Genomic DNA, 21,409 nt, shown 5'->3' on the forward strand with positions numbered 1-21,409 from the left:
CTCATTGATGTATGTATACCACAACCTTCAGCATGCAATTTTCGGAACGCTATTATCATAACAAATGGGTAGTTCCTGAAGGATGCACAAATCCATGAGAGTATGAAATTGGTTATTGCACATGAAAGAACATATTATAATCCTTTCCTAGCATTGTGTATAAAAGATCTAGTTGGTCTGACTGAAAAGGGTCAAATTTCACATTGTCATGTACAGCACATGGTGCATTCTGGGATGCTGTGAAAATCTTCTTTGGTGTCCCACAATCACCTTATACAGACAAATGATTTGCATTGTGGCTCACACCATTACACAAGATAGATAGTTGTCATTCATTTGGCATGGTTTCCGGCCATCTTTGCTGTGTCCCAGTCACTTCATAAACAGACTTATAGACAAATCCAAGTCATGGTCAGGATTTGGTCGGCCTTCTTTGGGTCCCCGCAACACCAAAAAGCCGCTTAAAAATCGATGTTAGATTATTTTGTGTTGTAAACTGTCATCATTCTTTTGTCTACGTTTAACACGGGTGATAGAATGCAGTTTAAAATACCCTCCAAGGCCGCATTATTTCACATTTTAGGTGAGATTGAGCCGACGGGGACCCAACTTTGGCAGCCATTGAGGTATAGGAATGCGTGAAATTGGATTCGTCTATATGTACAAACAAATGATTCTCATTGTCATAGCCAGGGCTCACACCATTACGTACACAAGACACTTGTAGCATTCACTGGCATGGTCGGTACCTTCACTGTGTCCCGTGACTCATGGCTCATGACTGATCATGTTCGGATCTGTGATGCCTGTAAACAAGATGAAATTGGTAACATTATAACATTTGTGTATTGAATTTTAGGGGAGTGTATGCCCTCAGGGTAAGTGTGCCCACCATGTGGTTCTGATAAATACGGCCATTGGGGAATTTGGTGATAATAAAATTCGGTCACAATAAAATTCGGTCACACCTTGTAAACTTCTCATAATACATTGTAGCTGTCGACATACATGTATAACAATGTGTTCATCAAACTGCAACAACAAAAAAACCTGAAAAAATAACAACAATTTTTGCACCAGGAAATGAATTTTTCTTGCATTACCATAATGATATTGTATTATCATTGAACATAAGATGGGTTCTGTATTGGGAATTAAGGTATGGGATTTGTCAAAGATTTTAAACTCGACATTTGATATCATGTGTACTATTAGTTATCCCCTGTTTGTTCCTGCAATATCAGTGTTCGATTTTCATCTATTTTTTTGTGTAGCAAAAATTGCTACTCACTTTCAGATTTGAGTAGCAATTCCAAAATTTTGAGTAGCAGTTTGTTTTCACCATATTTTATCGATTTTTTGTATTTTCTTGTCTTCTCACAGATTACTCAATCCCGGTACTCAATGCTTCAAAAAATAGACAAAAATCAAGCACTGCATGGATACCATCTTTAGGCCCCTATTGGAAAAGAGAAAGACCTCACCTTCTGGGAAAATCCACCTTATTCTAGTTACATTGCCCTTCCCATCCATGGATCTGATGTTTTGAAATTGCAACAATAATTTACACATACCACACCCATGCATGGAAAACTGTAACATTTGTTAAGCTTAATATTACTGGGTAATTTTGTCATTTGGAAGGAAATTTACTAGATGATGTGAAACTTTACCATATAATATGCGCCGGTTAACATAGTAGAGAGGCAACGTCCTGGGCAACGTTATGCAATTGCAATTGCAGACCGAATGTGGTTCAAAATTCGGCACCTAAACTTCCTAAGCTGATTATCATGTGCCCTTTCTAAATGCAAATTTTCCTTCAGTAATCAAGAGAAGTCCTACATTTTTGAGTAGAGGAAACTCACTTATTTACTAGCTGAAGCATTAAAATAATGTGAATAATCTATGAAATCCTAAAAATCTTGTGTAGTTTTGGAAGATTGTCACCAAGGACACACGATATGTCCGTCTCACCACTGAACTATACACCCATATAAACATTGCTACTTCTATGATGTCATAAATGAATATGCATGTTTTTTGTTATCTGGTAATACATGGAAGTATGTAACACAACATGTCATTTGCATAAAATTTGCATATAAGGGAGGATACTGTATTTCGTTTAATGGCGTAAACATCACGATTTGGGGACTTTTGGGTCATATTTTTGTGGATGATTTTCTTGGAAATGGAATTTATGGAGACATTTTTGACTTTGACAAATGGTAACTTGCAAATGATGGTATATCAGCGTGGTTCACGGTCACAAGTAGGCATTTTCCCCGATTTTTTGGATCGCATTTTTTTGCTACTGGTCTGTGTAGTTGAGTAGCAGTTTGTAGAAAATGACTCGCATTTTGCGATGCGAATCCAGGTAAATCGAACACTGTGCAATATGAAAAGATCGGTTTGAGCTCAAAGCAGTGAATTATTGCATGAGAACGTACCATGGTGCCTAGGGAGGGGGGGTGGCGGTGTTCAGGGGCCATGGCCCCTACTTTTGTGGGAGATGCACCCAGTCGGAGGAAAAGGACCCAGTTGGGGGTAAATTTATGAGGCTACCAATACCATATATGCTTAGCTATGCTTGTTGGCAAATTACAATGCATTGTATAAAATAATGGTTAATGTACATTAGTGGTTGGATGTGATCGTGTAATGCAATAGTAATTCTGTTTAAAGTAGTTGGTATTGAAAATAATTTTTGGGCCTTCATTTTCAAAAATATTTAACTCTTCAGGGGCGTACATCCCCAGTGCACATCCTGGGAGAATCCTTCTCAAGTCTAAAACACCCCACTTTACTAATTTCTGGCTATGCCCCTGGTTGTATGCTACTTCAACTTTCAATAAAAATGTGTAACATTGTCATGATTGGATCTAAACATAATTGCAATAAGAAGTATACAAATAAATAAGTTACCTTGTCCTCCTTTGTGAACCTCACATGTCAGTTCAGCTTCGATGTGAGGCTGGCATAAGCTGGCATTGCATAAGGGGCATGCAACAAATATCTCGCTGGTGCAGTCTTTAACCTCACATATTTCTGCAAATAATTTGTATTAGGTTTTAAAAAGTTTGTTTCCTGTAGGCCGCATGCAATTTGGGAGCAATTTTACCCGTTTTTTTTAGTTAAGAAATCCAGAAAAGAAGAAGATATTTTCAAACAAAAAATTAATAGCAAAATTAAATTTTTCTGAAGATTTTATCATACATTTTGTTTTCAAGTAATATGAAATTTATAAATTCCCATGAAAATCAATCCATAATTTTCTTCTCATATCTAACTTGCTCTTGAACTTATTTAACAATAAATGGTTATGATTTGAGGCATATGTAACCATAAATCATGACTCTAAAAATCACTGCATTTTGGTTTTCAGGTCACCTACAGGAACCAAACTAATGATTTCAGCCTATAAGTAGGTATGTCCACTAAAAATTGAAGTACTTTTAAATTGATTCAGACCTATAACTTATTGGCTGGGAATTGATGAAAGAAACATTTTGGCGTTTAAATAATCTTAATCGGACGTTTCATTCCAGAGATATGGCCTTTCGAGTGTCACGGTTTTATATAGGGCTGCTAGAACATGTTAAAAAGTTTAAGTCTAACTAGGAATACTAACAGAAAGTGCAATTTTAAGGTACTTTTTTTTAATGTATCAAACTAGCGTTATCTGGAACATTATATAACAACATGAAATAAGATCATCCTGAATATTTAAATATAAGACCTCAAACCCATGGTTTGTTTGGTGGAACCTCAAGCAGGATCATAGATGGCTGCCATGGAAAATATCTTTATAGAGGAGATGAACAATAAGTGCATTATTTCAAATGAATAGCGGCAGTCTAAAAACGTTGTTCAATCTTTTAAGGTCAGCACATTTTATCTTTAAATGAAACAACACATTCGCAATGTTTGTTGGTCTGCCTCATTTGGTGTATTGGCAAGCTCAGGAAATACTTGGATCAGAGCTCCACTGAGCACCTTGTTCATGCCTTCATATCCTCTAGCTTAGACTGCAACAATAGTCTCCTTTACGGTTTACCATCTTGTGACATTGCACCTCTTCAATGTATCCAAAATGCAACAGCAAGACTTGTTACTCTCACCAAACGCCGTGACCACATTACACCTGTCTTCCAGAAGCTTCATGGTTATCAGTTAAACATTGTGTACTGTTCAAGATCTCGCTGCTAACTTTCAAAGCTAAACACGGTCTCACCCCAAAATACATAATTGAACTGATTTCAGACTATGCTCCTACATTTGTACCACAACAATCTCTCTTATATCTTCAAAACAGACTCCCAGCTATACGGGTATGTGCCGCGGTGACGACCCCTTTAGACCCCCTGAATTCATTGATTGCCGCTCTTGAAGCCCGAGTTTTAGTAGTGGCAACACTGGGCCATTGGTTGGTTGTTTATAAACAGTGATTGCAGCACTGACCTGCCGGCACCTTCAGATGATGAACATTTTGCTGGAAATAAATGATTTTGAGATCTCCTTTGGGAATAAAATTGCCAAATGTGAGGAAAAGTACCTCAATAATTATGTGCACGTCCATGCGGCTGGCCATAACAGTGAATTTACAGATCTACTGGTCTAGTGGAATGGCTGTCAAATTCTGCATACTTCACTCAATCATTTCATGCAATGCATGGCAGTTCAATGTAGCCAAAATGTTTTTCTTTACGGCACTGAAAAAAAATTTTTGTGGGTTTGTTTTTATGGCGGGCTTTTATGTATGCTGCTGGCTGCTGCTATATTATCAGTAAGCTATACATGATGATGTAGGTAGGTCTACAAAGTCTAGTAATTTTGATTCGAATGCTGTTTTGCTTTGCTGAGATCATCGTGATACTGATAGGCCCTGGGCCTATTTTGCAATAAAACGGTTTTCCTGATTTGATAATTTAATGCACAATTCAAAGTGAAATCTATTCCTTCAAAATTCTGTGGCAAAAACGTAATGAAATTGAACCCTGGCCTGCATGGTTTAGTTCCCAACACCCCCATTTTCAGATTTTGGCGGCTGATCAGTTCCCAAGCCCCCCCCCCCCCTTTTTGGCCGGCCAATAAGTTCCCAAGACCCCTTTTTTGTCCAAGTTTGAAACTGGCGGTGGCACACCCAGGCTACCAAAAAAAAAGCCAAAATTTTGAGGCCCCAAACGCGCTGTGAGGAAGGCATGTGCACTCAAGTGGGCAAGTTTAAGGCCTCGTATCCATAGGCTGTTCCCTTGTGGCGTGTGCCCTTGTTCCTTGTTTACTTTTTTCCCATGTGACCTACCACACAGACAACGAACCGTAGCGGCCACTAAGCAAAACAAAGGTTCGTTGTCTGCGTGGCAGGTCACATGGGAAAAAGTAAACACGGAACAAGGGCACACGCCACAAGGGAACAGCCTATGGATACGAGGCCTTAGATTTCACTAGGACATATGCGCGCATGAAAAAATTCAATTTTAGTTCAAAACAAACAGGCCTGTGCACGCGAAGCGCAAACATTTTTGAAATTTGTGTACCATATTTTGGTCCAAGAGGTGGTGTTTTTCAGCTAAAATGGAAGATGCATACTGCACAAGGTAAGTTTAAGGCCCCAAAATTTGGGGGCCCTGGGCTCAGGCCCATCTGGCCCTATGGTAAATCCGGCCCTGTCAACTCACAAGAAAAATGAACACGTCCGAAAGCACTGTGCGTTGTACGCGGAGTGCGTGCCCATGCATATATATACACAATCATTTGCATTTTTCTAACATTTGCTCTGATTGGTTCTTGCTATCTAAGAGTGTATGAATCGTAAATAAGATTTTACAGATGCAGATTCATTTTATTTACCTATTATATGCGGAGTCGGTTCTTCTCTGGGTTCTTCCTCATGACTGCTCCTGCTTGGATCTGTAATGGCTGTAAAGAGGATGAAATTTGTGGATGTGGATGTAGTCGGACACATGATGTTTTCAACCTTACACTGAGGCCCAACACCCAAACATTCTTATTCCAAATTTGGAGTTAAATTGCTCTAGTAGTGACAGCATGGATACTGATATTGGACTCTGTCATTCTTGACATTTGCTTTTTAAAAAGTTACCTTTTTCAGAGTCTTGGTTAGCAGCGACGTAGCTTGCGACACCATCACGGCATCTTCATTCAGCGTAGTGTTCTAGTAATGGTTTGAATTAAGAAATGTGTACCACAGTAGCCCATAGAAAATTCATGACTTCTAACATGTTTTTGTTCATATAACGCAAACGAGACATATTTCAGGCCTAAAAATTCACTGGAGTTATGAGCAGCGTTCGAAATTTTGGTTGTCCGGTTGCCCGGGACAACTAAAAAAGTCGCAGGACAACCAAAAATATTGATTCGGTTGTCCGCCGGACAACCATAAATCTGTAGCCAAAATTCACCTTTGTACGTGTATCTTTTAGCCGATGGTAATATTCCAAGTACGGACAACCAAAAACTTAGACGGACAACCAGAAATTGTAACCTGGTTGTCCGTGGGACAACCAATTATTTTTCCTTAATTCGAACACTGGTTATGAGAATAATACATGAGCTTTCACCTGATACCAAAATCTCAAAATCTGCATTTTGATTTGATGTGGTAAAGTTGGGAGATGAGGCTGTCAATCTGGTCACCACCGTTAAATGCAACATTAGAACATGAGAGGACAAGGCTGTCAATCTGGTCACCACCGTTAAATGCAACATTAGAACATGAGAGGACAAGGCTGTCAAGCTGGTCACCCACCTTTAAATGCAACATTAGAACATGAGAGGACAAGGCTGTCAAGCTGGTCACCCACCTTTAAATGCAGCATCAAAATATCCCACAAGTTGGTTGTAGCATGCATTGGCATAGTCTACTCGCACCTTTGCTGTGTCCCATAACCACTTAATGAAGTCATCTTTGCCTCTCTTCCAATATTCGTCAAAGACATCTTTTGCCTGTAGTGATAAAATCCAAATAATTTTAAAGAAGTATTCAAATTACTTTGCTAGAATGTCTATAAGTAGCACACATGTAAATTAGAGCTAATAGTAATAGCACTGCTAGTAAAGAACTGTGCGAGTAAAAGAGTGCAGAAACCAGGTGAAAATTACTATAAATAACAATCTATCTAGGGAGAGTCAAAATGATCTGTACCCAGGGTTTACTTTAACGCACAAATCAATTGTATTTACGCATTCACATACTTTGCATACCCTTGCAAAGTGTTAAATCCAAAACATACAAAATCAAGAAACATTATGCGTACATATTCAATGATTTGATTTAGAACAGTCAGAATTAATAGGTAAATTTTCACAGGAAAATTTTCTGGACACATGACACCCATGGGCGCAGACATATTAGCATTATGAAATGTGACCCCAAGCACAGCGGGTGGTCTACCAAATTAAATTGTTGCATTAAAATATCCCACAAGTTGGTTGTAGCATGCATTGGCATAGTCTACTCGCACCTTTGCTGTGTCCCATAACCACTTAATGAAGTCGTCTTTGCCTCTTTTCAAATATTCGTCAAAGACCTTTATTGCCTGTAGTGAATAGATGGAAATCAAATAATTTTAATTTAAGGTCATAGATTGTTGCAGGTTCATGAAAGCATGATGAAAGTTAATCGGAACGACCACTGTGTCAGTTATTTTGGGGTCATTCGGGGTCATATCGCCATAGATTGCTGCAGGTTCATTAAATTTGGTGGGAACTGCCATGGAGGAGAGACAAAATAATTATGTCAAGGTCACTTTGGGGTCATCTAAAGTCAAATTGACACAGATTGTTGCAGGTTCATGAAATTTGGGGGGAACAACCACCGTAACAGACACAAAATGTCAGGGCCATTCAGGGACAGGGTCATCCGGGGTCAATTTGCCATAGATTGTTGCAGTTCATGAAATTTGATGGGAACTACCACCATGGCAAGATAAAGAAATGTCAAGGTCATTTTGGGGTAATTCTGGGTCATCCGTGGTCAAATTGCCATAGATTGTTGCAGTTCATGAAATTTGGTGGGAATCACCACCATGGCAAGATAAAAAAAAATGTCAAGGTCATTTTGCGGTCATTCTTGGTCAAATCACCATAGATTGTTACAGGTACATGAAAATTTGGTAGGAATTATATGACCACTGTGTCGAGCTAAAATAAGTCGGGTCACTTTTGGGTGATTTGCGGTCAAATCACCATTTATTGTTGCAGGTTCATGAAATTAAGTGGGAACGATCACCTTAATAGACAAATTGTCAGGGTCATTTTGGGGTCATCTGGAGTCAAAATGCCATAGACTGCCTGCAGGTTTATAAAATTTGGTGGGAACGACTACCGTGGCGAGGATTGGGGGTCATCCAGTGTCAAATTGCGATTGAATATATAGTTGCAGGTTCATGAAATTTAGTGGGAGCGATCACCATAATAGACATAAAATGTCAGGGTTATTTTATTTATTTTTATTCAGGGTCAAATCACCATAGATTGTTACAGGTTCATGACATTTGGTGGGAATGACCACCGAAACAAGGATCATCCTGGGTCAAATTGCCTGTATTGCATGTCGTACAAATTATTATTTCCTCTATCCTCATCCTACATTTTGATCAAAACACATTCACAGTCAAGACACAGCTCCACTCAAATACAAAATTTACTTCATTTTACTTCTGTTCCCAAAAGTATTCACAAAAGCAGGCAAGCAGGCGAGACACGTGGTTCCACTTCAAGAACCACCTAGTTGTGATATAATTGCTATGTTCTTGTGATCAGTATTATTGGCACGCTTTCAGCGCAAGCAGGAAAAAGCACTGATGTCACCAAACTTGAGTTAAAAGTATAGCAAGTTGTAATTATAGGGGCCTACCTTAGGAAATCCTGCTCCTCCAAGGCTTCGGCCATAAGCATCTCCAATACCATTAAGATTGGTTACATTGTTGTTGCCTATCAACTCTCTAACTCTCTCCTCGACTATGACTGAAAAAATAATGCAAATGGTTATTTTTAGAGCAAAATGTTGACAAAGAAGTTCAGTACTCAGTACAGTTTCTTAAAACTTAAAGCCAAGATGTGAACCTTGTACTTATTGAAATACAATGACGTAGATGGGTACCACAAGTCTCACACTAAGCATTTTTGTTGCACCCATATCTCTTCACATGTACTTTTACTTATGTCAATTATGTTTGTTTAATTTTTGGGCACATTATTTTTGAAAACTTGATTGATTGATGACTTCATTAAAATTCATATCATAAACTAATAGGGTCACCCCTAGTGGTGTACCGTGGCCGCCCCTATCCCGGGGGGCTGAAGAAAATTCACTTTGCCGCCCCTTCCTCAACAGCCCGAAAAGGTTTACCCAATTTTTTTTCGGTTGTTTGAAAAAGTAAAAGAACAAAAAAAAAAAGGGATTTCAGCTAGCACCCTAAAAGCAACACATTTTGATGTATAGTACCATTTTTTCAAATTTTTTTATGCTTTATCATATTTTTCCGCCCTTTTTATTTACTAATTCTTTTTTGCCGCCCCTTCGCTTTTTGCCGCCCTGTTTTTGCTGCCGCTTCTTCTTCCGCCGCCCCTTCATTTTGGCCGCCCCCTGCTTTTACCCCGGGGGCCTGCCCCCCCAAATATGTGCATGACCCCCTTTAAGTAACATGTAACATAAATTGTTAGTGAATTGATAAGTAAACAAATACAAAAATAAATTTTGCCTGAGGAATAACCTTACACTGCAAGATTCTCTTCTGTGTGACGCCGATGTCACATCAATGTCACTCCATCGGAAACTACACCTCGGTTTTCCATATCGCCGGTCCGAAATAGCCGGGTAGCCAACCGCCTAGGTTTCTACAGAGTGACTTCGCGGCGCGGTGACTTCGCAGGAGCGTCACACCGGTGTGACTACGCGACTGAGCCTGGGTGCTCAGTACCGGGGTTGCCGGTATTGCTTTTAGGCCTATTGCCATATTTTTTATATTCTCTTGATTTATTCAAATAATATTCTTTATTTCTTGCTTTTTTTTAGGGGATTAGGGAGGGGGAAATTGCAAACTGGACTTTAAAAATAAGGGAAATATTAGATGAATAAAATAAATTTGTTAATAAAAGAAATAAACATGATCAGTAAACAAAGTATAATTCAATAAACTAATATGATGAATAAAATACATTTTTGTTAATTGGTGGTTATTTGAATAACTAAATAAATAACAAATTAAGAAATAAATAAGCAGGAAGAAACCAATAAGCGAAGAATGGAAGAAACAAAGAAACACTTGAAAGAAAACAACTTGAGAAAAATTGCAAATAAACAAGTTAAAAGTAGGAATATTATAAGAAGCATGTAGGCCTATTGATGAATTAAAATATTAAATGTGTAAAATAAATAATTATAACAATAAATTCATAACAAGCATTAATATTTGTGTGATAAAAAATAAGACACAATTTCACTGCAATAGGCCTATATTGATGTGACACCGATTTATAGGCATAATTTGATAATGTAAAAAAATCAACATGAAAAACAAATCAAACTAATAGGCCTATAAAAACACCATTTTGAAAAACTGAAAAAGAAAATAGCACAAGCCAAAGTTTTGCATAAACTTACGGCAGTAAAAGTATAACTTTGCAATAGACCTTTCATTAAAGTGACAAGAAGTAAAACAAAATGCATGCTAGGCCTATAAATCAATTTTAAATATAACAGAAACATTCTTGCTTCAAATAAGTAAAGTTTTGGCAAATCAAAATGTATGAATTGAAAATGCTAGGCCTATAATACATTAGCCTAATAGGGATACTTTGCGAACTTCGGCTGAAAATTAATATCTCTTTTAAAACATTTAAAAACACAATTCGTTTTAAATAAAAAAAAGTTTCAATAGGCCTATATAACGTTATCATGCAAAATATGAAAAAATAGGCCTAATTTGATAGCAAAACATGCCATCTAACCCCTGAAGTAAACAAAGCAATAAAATAAGTTTTGTGGGAAAACAAGCAAACAAATAAACAAAATAAAAACGTTTGAAATGAAACAAAACAAATAAACCAAGAACAAGTGCAAATAACACACACAGTTGATGAGATTATTAAACAGACAGCACGAAAAAGAATTAAAATATTATAAAAGAGAACAATAAATAAATGAAACAAAATGAATCGGAAGTCTCACAGTTGAAATATAAATGATAAAGAATGCAAAAGCACGAAAAAAAACCCCAAAGACGGCAGTAGAACCACAGATCCACTGTACAGCATGCATCAATCAATTATAAAACCAACTCATTCCATTCATGAGCGTATACAAGCAGTAAACAAGCATGATACGCGTATTTGTCATCATCAGCGCGTATTTGGTAGATATACGCGCGCTTTCCCAGAGTGTTCGAACTCATAACAGGGTTCGGTCAACAACCTTTCGGCAGCGTAGTCACCTTGAAGTTCACCGACTGGGCACCGAGCAGGCGACGCATGGGACACTGGCTACGGAAGTCACTTTGATGTGACTAAAAGATGTGGACCACTGTCGGAATCTAGTCGGTGGTGTACATCATGAGTCGCCGATGCGGCATCGAGCAGGTAATACATCGGAGGCTAGCAGTTGTATTCACTACGTGATGACACTGCTGCATAGTACCCTACTGCCTTGTTTCCGATGTAGTCACTCTCCTGTAGTGACTCTGTCGGCCACCATAGGGTAGGTTATTCTGGAGTGACGGCGGTAGTGACTTCAGAGTTCCAGTGCGATGTAGTCACTCTGCCGGCAGGAATTTTGCAGTGTACCTGGGGGATTCCACACAAACTTATGCACTGGAAGTAGATGCATACATTGAAGGTATTTTGGAGAGGTGTGCACATTTCTAAATGAGCAATCTCTTATTGGAAGTTCATTTTGTTGTACTTCTGTATTCATGTATATTGTATAACTTTGCATTGAAGGTCTTGAGGGGTGGGCACTTTTGCACCTGCCAGTTGGTTACATGATTGTCTACTTTCCATATCTTTGTCTTGTCAACACAGGCATGCTCACAACTATCTGATTGCAATGTAATTGTTTGTGAAACTTCTCTTATAGCTCGAGAAACTCCAGATCAGATTTGTATACAATTCCTATACCACCAGCTCTACTTTCTCTGGGAACACTGATGAATGAGTAACCAGTTGGGGGTTAATTCGCTGTAATTCTTAGGGTCAGCTCACTCCTCCTTACACCATACATAAATTTGCCCAGCCCCATTTCCCTAATATGAAATTAACTAGGCACTATCGTGGCTACAGTATAGTCCAGTCCAGCGCGCTAATCCATTGGACTACATGACTTATTGGTAGCCATATTGAATTTTAAATATATATAGGCAACTCCAACATTTATCGGATATAGAATAGAATATACGACAATACGTGTACTGTGCACAATACATATATTGATTTTGACTGCACGTGCATGATCGGTCCGAGCAATGTATAGGGAGCCTGCCATATTTCTTGTATAGTCCCTGGGTATAGACGTTGGGTTTTCCCCTTTTATTTAAGATTTTCGCATAGAACCCCCAAGTTAATTTAAGAAAATGGACGATTAGATTACCATAAAAACGAAACAGTAATCTTTATCGGGGTTCTATGTAATTTTATATAGATTTTTCACCATCTTTTCAGCGTTCATTTTCACTAAATTCAAAAAATATGTTGGCGTATATAAAATTGAAATAAAATTCTCTGCCTCCTAAACGACATCAACTGTACCATAATTGGGTATCACGAATCGTTATATATGATGTGCAGGACTGCAGGTAATATTCATATATTCTTTTATACATAGGATCAAAGAGCTTTTAATAGAAATAGAGTCGCAATAGATTATATAATGCTTTGTTTGTTTGATGCCGATTAGAAGTTGCGACAGGCTATTCATAAAAGTGGTACCATTGTTTCAAACAAAGGGGTACCGCCATTAAATTGGTCACTGATCCGGCATCATATTAACGCTCTACACAACAGGCGAATATAAATAAGTGACCACAATGCAGTCATGTGTAAGGGCAGTCATGTGTAAAGTGGTACCATTGTTCCCAGGTATCCCAAATGTGTGCTTGTGTGGGTCTGAAGTCTATAAAGGAGGCTTTAGCTGTCGATGCAATCATCTTTACCACCCACCTGACTTCAGGCGCTTCATTTAAATAAATTGAATGCTCTTGCTGATCGATTACAAATTAGAATGTATGAAGGCTGCCCTTTCCACATATCTATATTACACTATAATGGTAATCGCTATACGTATACATGTAAGTATAAGTAAAGGCCTATAAAGGTTGTTTTTAAGAAATTTCCATTTAATTTTATTTTAAGAAGGAGATTGGTATAGAAATAGTGGCGTACCCAAAGAGGGGAGGGGGGTTGGGAAGGGGCAGATTCACCCCTGTGAGAAGTCTTGGGAGGGGAGGAGGGAGGAAGAGGGGAGGAGGGGATATGGAGAATGAGAGCGGGCTGGAGGAAGGGAGAAATGAAAAGATATAATAAAGACAAGTAGATAAATAGAAATATAAGGAAAATGATGGGAATGAGAGAGGGATGGTGAGAGGGGACAAGGAGAGCGAGGGAGTGATAAAGTGTAGGCCTAGGAAAGAAGTACAGAGAAGGGAAAAGAAAGGAATGATGATTACATTTAATAATAATTATTAGGCCTAATAACTAAACACTTAACAGCACTGGGCAGCCATTCGATGATGTCAATGCCTTTTGAAAACTCATCCACTTGGCTATTTCAAAAAGGTAATCAGACTTCCTTAGAATGTGCAATAAATTAGCATTAAAATCCAGTTGTTGTTTTTTTACGCATTTTAAAAACATTTGGCCAATTGCGAATGCTGCTGTGGGGTCAGCTTTGCTTATGAATAATGTCAACTTCATGTTCCAAAACAAAATTGTTTATCTGCTTTGTTACATGTATAGAGCAGCATTCCAAGAATGTACAGTCAAGGTGGTTTTAACCGAACAAGCCTGAGTGATGAGAGAATAATTTTGTGACACGATCTGGTCCATGGGGGGCCAAAGGGGGCAAATTAGAAATTTAGATTTAAAAACCAATAAGATACATAAGAAAATACACATCACAAAACCTCATAATAATATCTTTAGAACCAAGTATGCTATAGACCTTTGGGTCCGTATGCACAAAACAAGCTAGACCAGGTCTAACATGAGACCTGATCTAACCATGGGTGTTAGCATTAGCGAGGATCCTTTTCTCCTTTACTTCTAGCAAAGTCCAAAAGTTAAACTACAGCCGTCTAATATAAAGCTGCATGTATTTGCCCTTTTAACAGGATCTGCAATAATATAGAATAAGATATGTACAGGGTGTCCCAAAAAAAAGAGGCCCCTCATTGCGCCCTCTTTTTCTCCTATTTCAGAAAAGTTGATCAAGTATATGTTGGTATGTAATTAAGAAGCCTTTACCCGTTAGCTTTAATAAACCGAAACAATTTGTTCAATCGGCTCATAACTTTTGAAGATATGCCCTTTTAAAGAAATGTATCCGTTTTCACTCTGTCCACGGAGGAGGTTTGGCTACTTCAAAGATTGAAAAGTGCATATACCATGCATGAATATAAAACACAGATGATAACTTTATAAAATAACAACTTTATTTTAGGGAATGGGCTTTACCGGTGGGCTTATGGGTTATAGATTTTGTTAAGTGTCGTTAATTTGGGCGAAATTGATGTGGGATGGGACTTCTTTTGCTATACTTGCAATTACTTATGTTTTTCTCTGTTATTTTATGCCTTTTTGTTTTATTATGTTTCTTACTTTCTTACTTTCTTACTTTATTGTTTCTTGCTTTCTTTTTATTGACAACATAAGTCATTTCTCTTTTTGGAATAAAAGGTAGCCCTGAAAAGGGCAGTTTAGTTTGTCTTTGGTTCTTTTGAAGTGAGTTTACTGTGCTGCTCTACCCTCTACCTGGTTGCCTCCTTGACGAATACAGGTTTCAGCCCTAGTCCTCATTGCATCAATTGCGTTGCGTACCAACCTTGTGTGCCGGATACTTGCGAATATAGCAGTAATACGTTTGCAAAGATCTTGGATTTTGCCACAAATGACGAAATCAAGTGGTGTGAGGTCATGGTGATCTTGCAGGCCACTCCACAGCATGACCCATCCCAACCACTCTGTTTGCTATCCGTGGACAGAGTGAAAAACGGGTACTTGTCTTTAAAAGGGCATATCTTCAAAAGTTGTGAGCCGATTTAAATAATTGTTTTGGTTTATTGAAGCTAGCAATTAAAGGTTTCTTTACATACCAAAATATATTTGATCAATTTTTGGCTCCAGCGAAGCTTAGGAGTCATCGTCATCAGAACCGTAGGGTTACACAATACAGTGTTGGTTTTTATGCTAAGGAATTTTTTGTGCTTGGCTTTAGGTTTTCAAATTGGTTTCTAAGTTTTGCTAAATTATTTTTCATCGATTGCACTCGATAGAATTGAAATTCAGTTGAGAAAATGTGATTTTTTGGTTAAAAAAGCCACCATAACGAGTTATTACTTGGTTCCCCAGTGTGCTAGAGATTATTTTGGTCTGTATAATTTAACCTTACGTGACAATGGCGCAAACCAACGGAAGTTTAACATTAAAATGTCTTATTAGATTTTAGTACTCTCAGGTTCAGATTCAAAAGTTATTTTGACTTTCTTAACTTTTCTTAACTATTTCTTTACAATATAAATAAAGAAATAGTTAAGGAATATCAAAAAAATAGTCATGAAAATTGTTGAATCTTGAATAAATCGGAACAAAATGAATTTCCTAGTGGACTATTTTCCTTGCGCAAGTGCAAATTTTTGCTTTTTCGGTACCGCGGTTATCTCCCAATGATGTAATGCGTAATTATCCAATCAGTGCTGTCCTTAGAAATTAGCCCCAAAATGAACCAATCACAGACATCGTAATGAACAGTCTTTGGCAGTGGAACAAGTCAACAAACAACCAAGATGTCTGCCCCCACGGCCACATGAACACACATGACAGATGTCGCCGGCGAAATTGCACCACGATAAGTCGTAAACATGGTTAAAACAAATGAAATTAAATATGTCAAAGGACAGATTGTTACTCTATTTGGTAAAAATATCCCAAAGAGAGATCGCAAGGTGTCTGGGAGACTAGGAGTAGGAGCAGTACTACCTCTACGATCGATGCAACTTTCAAAGTCGGAAACCACTCAGTCAGCATCATGGCATATGCTCATGCACATGATGCACTCATGGACTACATAGCACTGGTACATCATGGGTACATGTACGTAAACCCGGGACGTAAACATGGTAAAGTCATAGTATTACTACTAGCCACTGACATGGCATGACTGAGTGAATTCAATCACCAAACCAAACATCCTTTTTCAACTGGCTTTTCAACAACAAAAAAATAGATAATTACGATGGCCCAAATATTTTCTCAAACATAAAAATAATGCCCAAAGACAAGTAATAATAATATAATATTGAATAAATTATGCCCACATTACGCAACATCTATCTGTCTGTCAGTTTACTCCAGAACTCTACTTTCGAATTAGCCTCAAACATCAGGCGTCACACTGGCGGCATCTATTTATAGGAAGAATTCAAAACACGGCGGCGATAACAGTCACAAGTCTGGTCTTTTACATCATCAAATGTGCTCAAAATTTATGAACATGCACCAAATATGTTTTGTTTAAGTCACATCGTGAGGAATGGTCGGAAGTGTATTTATGAGAAAAAGTGGTATTTTATGTGTACCCTGGACCAGATATGCTCAGAAGTCTCAGACCTTCGTACGTAGAAGGACAGTGGAAATCGTAGTGACGGAGGTGTGAGTACCTCAGGCTAGTTTCGAATTTGTACCGTTCTTACGCATTCCATGCTAGAGTGCTTTGCTATCGTTTTTCAGGCAGCGACAGTGCAATTTTTTGCAGTTTGCACGGAGGTTCATTCTGTTAATGTTGAAATTTGGATGAAAGTTATTTCGATGAGTCAACTGCATCTTTTGAGCAAGATTTGCCTTTTTTTGCCGAAGAGTGAAATGTAATTTTAGCAACATTTTTGATGCAATCGCCTGTTGTGATCGGCTGTGTTTACTTCTGAACTTCCATTACACGGTGTCATCCTTCAGCAAATCCGACTAGATTTTGAATGCAATGTAGAATGTGAAGCTATCGGTGAGCAAATTCTTATTTTTTCGGAGACTAGGGGTCGCGTGTTCCTCAAACTTGGTGGGTGGGTGCATCTTGACCCGAGACAGAACAAGTTTGTTTTGGCAGAAAGTGGGTCAAGGTCACCCGAGGTCATTTGAGGTCAAATTAGTAAAATTGTCATGGCAAGAATTAGAAACTTGGTGGGTACAGTCAACATTTAGAGCCAAATTTTTGGAAGGTCATTTGGTCACCAGAGGTCATCTGAGGTCAAATTTGAAAAAACTGTCCTATGGGCATGAAACTTGGTAGGTACAGTCAACATTTAGAGCCAAATTTTAGAAGGTCATTTAGGGTCACCAGAGGTCACACGAGGTCAAATTAGTAAAAACTTTTGGGCGGGCATGAAATTTGGTGGGTACAGTCAATATATACAGTAGAGCCAAATTTTTGGAAGGTCATTTCGGGGTCAACAGGTCATCTGAGGTCAAATTAATAAAAAGTGTTGGACGGGCATGGCAGGTACAGTCAATATTTGAGTCATATTTTTGGAAGGTCATTTTGGGGTCACCAGGGGTCATCTGAGGTCAAATGAGTAAAAAGTGTTGGATGGGCATGAAACTTGGTGGGTATAGTCAACATTTAAAGGCAAATTTTTGGAAAGTCATTTCGGGGTCACCAGAGGTCATCTGAGGTCAAATTAGTAAAAACTGTTGTATGGGCATGAACATTGGTGGATACAGTCAACATTTATAGCCAAATTTTGGAAAGGTCATTTCAGGGTCACCAGGGGTCATCTTGAGGTCAAATAAGTAAAAACTGTCAATGGGTGTGAAGCTAGGTGGGTATCGTCAACATTTGGGAGTCAAATTTTTGGAAAGACATTTCGGGGGGTCAACAGGGGTCATCTGAGGTCAATGTAGTATAAACTCTCGGACAGGCATGAAACTTGGTGGGTAAGTCAACATTTAGAGCCAACTTTTGGAAGGTCATTTTAGGGTCAACAAGGGTCATCTAAAGTCAAATGAGTAAAAGCGGTCGGACAGGCATGAAACTTGGTGGGTACAATCAACATTTAGAGCCAACTTTTGGAAGGTCATTTTGAGGTCACCAGAGGTCATCTGAGGTCAAATTAGTAAAACTGTCATATGGGCTTATAAATAGGTGGATACAGCCAACATTTATAGCCAAAATTTTGGGAAGGTCATATCTGGGTCACCAGGGGTCATCTGAGGTCAAATTAGTCAGAACTGTCTTATGGGCTTGAAACTTGGTGGGTACAGTCAACATTTGGAGTCAAATTTTTGGAAGGTCATTTTGGGGTCACCAGGGGTCATCTGAGGTCAAATTAGTAAAAACTGACGGATGGGCATGAAACTTGTTAGGTATAGTCACTTTTTAGAGTCAAATTTTGGGAATGTCATTTCAGAGTCACCAGGGTCATCTGAGGTCAAATTAGTATTAACTGTCATGAAACTTGGTGGCACAGTCACCATTTAGAGCCAAAGCCTTATTCAGACTAACACTATTCTTGACATAGGCCTACTCGCCTGTATATACCTGTTGGGGGAATGTGATCTGTTACATACTCAAATGATTTCACTTGTTGCCCATGCGACTCCAAGAACAATTACTTTCACTGTCACCAAAAAGCGCAGAGCCACAGCGCCATTGGTGCTCTTGTTTAGAAATAGGCGAAAAAGAGGGCGCAACGAGAGGCCTGTTTTTTCTCCTTAGGACTAATCTCCATGGTTAGACTTGGTCTAACTTGTTTTGTGCGTACAGACCTTGGTGTTTTCAGTATACATGTATGATAGCCTAATGTTTTATAAGGTAAAAATTATATTAACTCAATTTTCTAAAATGCCTCCTTTGGCCCCATGGAGCAGATCGTGTCACGTACAAGCTTTCACCTGATACCAAAAATCTGCATTTTGATTTGATGGGTTGAAATTGGGGGATGAGGCTGTCATTCTGGTCACCTACCTTTAAATGCATCATCAAAATATCCCACAAGTTGCTTGTAGCATGCATTGGCGTGGTGTACTTGCACCTTTGCTGTGTCCCATAACCACTTAATGAAGTCATCTTTGCCTCTCTTCCAATATTCGCCAAAGACATCTTTTGCCTGTAGTGAATAGATAAAATCCAAATAATTTTAAAGAAGTGTTACAATTATTTTGCTGGAATGACTATTATTTTGTATCACTAGCACACATGTCTATGTAAAATAGAGCTAATAGCACTGCTAGTAAAGAATTGTGCTAAAAGAGTGCAGAAACCAGATGAAAATTACTATCAATAGCAATCTATATATAGGGAGAGTCAAAATTATCTGTACCCAGGGTTTACTTTAACACACAAATCAAGTGTATTTACGCGTTCACACACATTAAGTACCCCTGCAAATGAAAGTGCAAAGTCCAACACATACAAAATCTAGAAACATATGTGATGCGATCAAGCAAAATCAGTCGGAACTCAGAAATATTGATTTTGAGATACAGCCACACAAACGAAATATTTCCTTTTATTTCCTTTTGTTTTGGAAACTCTTGAATTGCTCATATCTTTGGAACTGGTTGTTCAATTTCAATGGTGTTTTCTGCAAAATCCAGATTTGTAAATGCTTTTTACTATCCTTTAAAAAATTTAATATTTCTGAGTTTGACTGATTTTGTTTGATCGCACAACATATGCATTCATATATTCAACGATTTGATATAGAAATACTCTATCAGAGGAAAAATTCACAATTGAAAAGGTACTAAAATGGATATACCCCTTCAGCAAAATGCTTGAACAGTCTATAATATCGAATTGATTAATTCGAATTAAACAATTCATTGATGTTAGCACTGGGTAGTAGCCATTACTGCCAGTAGACAGGAAGTCTGGAAAATTGACCTCAATGCTGTGGGAAGTCTTCCTGTGCTTTTGAATGGGACAGCAGTAACCTTGGCCACTTTTAGACCAAAATTTTGGATTTTTCAGATTTGTGAGAGCATAACAAGACTATCCGTCAATGGATTTTTACTTCCGTCGGTAAATATTTTTTAAATTAAGTTGTTCATAACATATTAAAAAGGCAGAGACCCCTACTGTATAATAAATTAGCTAGGTAAGTTTTGAGTAACCTTGGTGAAAATTATCAAAAAAGTGCCTATTCTTTTGTGTGTGTACGGTCCATCACCTGTCACTTGGTAGTTTGTAACATGTCTAATGGCACTGCCCATGGCCACTCGATGAATTGTTTAATTCGAATTAATCAATTCGATATTATAGACTGTTGAAGAAAACCTTGTCTGTACCCTACTTCACTTTTTTTAAAGTCATGGACACCCTAAATGAAAATTACGCTGCCCTTAGGGCTGTTTTCTCTTTCACGTAAATTTTGAATTGTAAAAAATTGGTTACTTCAATCAAAGATATGGCACTTTTAATATAACTACCCATTTTCTTGTCTACACATGGAGCATTGTTTTTTCAGTGCTCTGTGTCTTCAATAGCAGGTTTTGACATGTACCTAATACTAGCTATTATGATCTAAAACAAAACTAGTACAAAAATAACTTCATTTCAATACTCAGATATGGTTAAATTTCTATACCCTGCTTTAAATAATCATTATATATTTTTAGTCAAAAGAACACCAACATTTGAAAATACCAGATATGAAAATATTAAATTGTATGAACACATTCTAAAATGCTTGGACCACCTTTAAAAAAAATTAAGCCACAAGAGCATTGACTACACTACTTTTTATGATATAATTGCTGTGTTATTGTGACCAGTATTGTTGGCACGCTTGCGCTGCAACTGGAAAAAAGCACTGATGTCCTCAAACTCGAGGTGAAAGTATAGTAAGTTGTGGAAAAGTTGTGTTGAATTATTACCTTAGGAAATCCTGCTCCTCCAAGTCTTCGGCCATAAGCATCTCCAATACCATCAAGATTGGTCACTGTGCCGTTTCCTAGTCTATTTCCTATCAAATCTCTAACTTTCTCCTTTGGTACTTTACTTAGTAGTTCTTTGACTTTAAAAAAATTGCAAACAGTTATATTAGAGCAAAATGTTGATAAGCAAGTTAAGGTAACCCAGGCGAGGTCAGAGTGATTTTCTGTAATATTTAACCGAAGGCTTTTATATTTGGTCAGCATACCACCCTAGGTAATCGACTTCCAAAAAGCACACCAAATTGGT

At 38.0% G+C, this 21,409-nt stretch overlaps 2 protein-coding genes across 4 annotated transcripts in view; one reads left to right on the forward strand and one right to left on the reverse strand.

The window, feature by feature from the left end:
- LOC140156839 (uncharacterized) overlaps positions 1-21,409 on the forward strand; it is a 66,965-nt gene that overhangs the window by 15,656 nt on the left and 29,900 nt on the right. The gene's annotated exons all lie outside the window — the stretch shown is intronic.
- Positions 519-21,409, reverse strand: part of LOC140156837 (uncharacterized) — a 35,451-nt gene continuing 14,560 nt past the window's right edge. For all 3 annotated transcript variants that reach the window (XM_072179833.1, XM_072179832.1, XM_072179834.1), the window contains 7 exons: positions 21,103-21,242; positions 19,190-19,331; positions 8,882-8,991; positions 6,828-6,969; positions 5,854-5,922; positions 2,929-3,051; positions 519-806 (listed from right to left, as the gene is read on the reverse strand). In XM_072179833.1, coding sequence (XP_072035934.1) covers positions 769-806; positions 2,929-3,051; positions 5,854-5,922; positions 6,828-6,969; positions 8,882-8,991; positions 19,190-19,331; positions 21,103-21,242 — 764 coding nt within the window. In that variant the 3' untranslated portion in view covers positions 519-768. The remainder of the gene's footprint in view (positions 807-2,928; positions 3,052-5,853; positions 5,923-6,827; positions 6,970-8,881; positions 8,992-19,189; positions 19,332-21,102; positions 21,243-21,409) is intronic.

The sequence above is a fragment of the Amphiura filiformis genome, chromosome 7 (assembly GCF_039555335.1).
Source record: "Amphiura filiformis chromosome 7, Afil_fr2py, whole genome shotgun sequence".
Lineage (NCBI taxonomy): Eukaryota > Metazoa > Echinodermata > Ophiuroidea > Amphilepidida > Amphiuridae > Amphiura > Amphiura filiformis.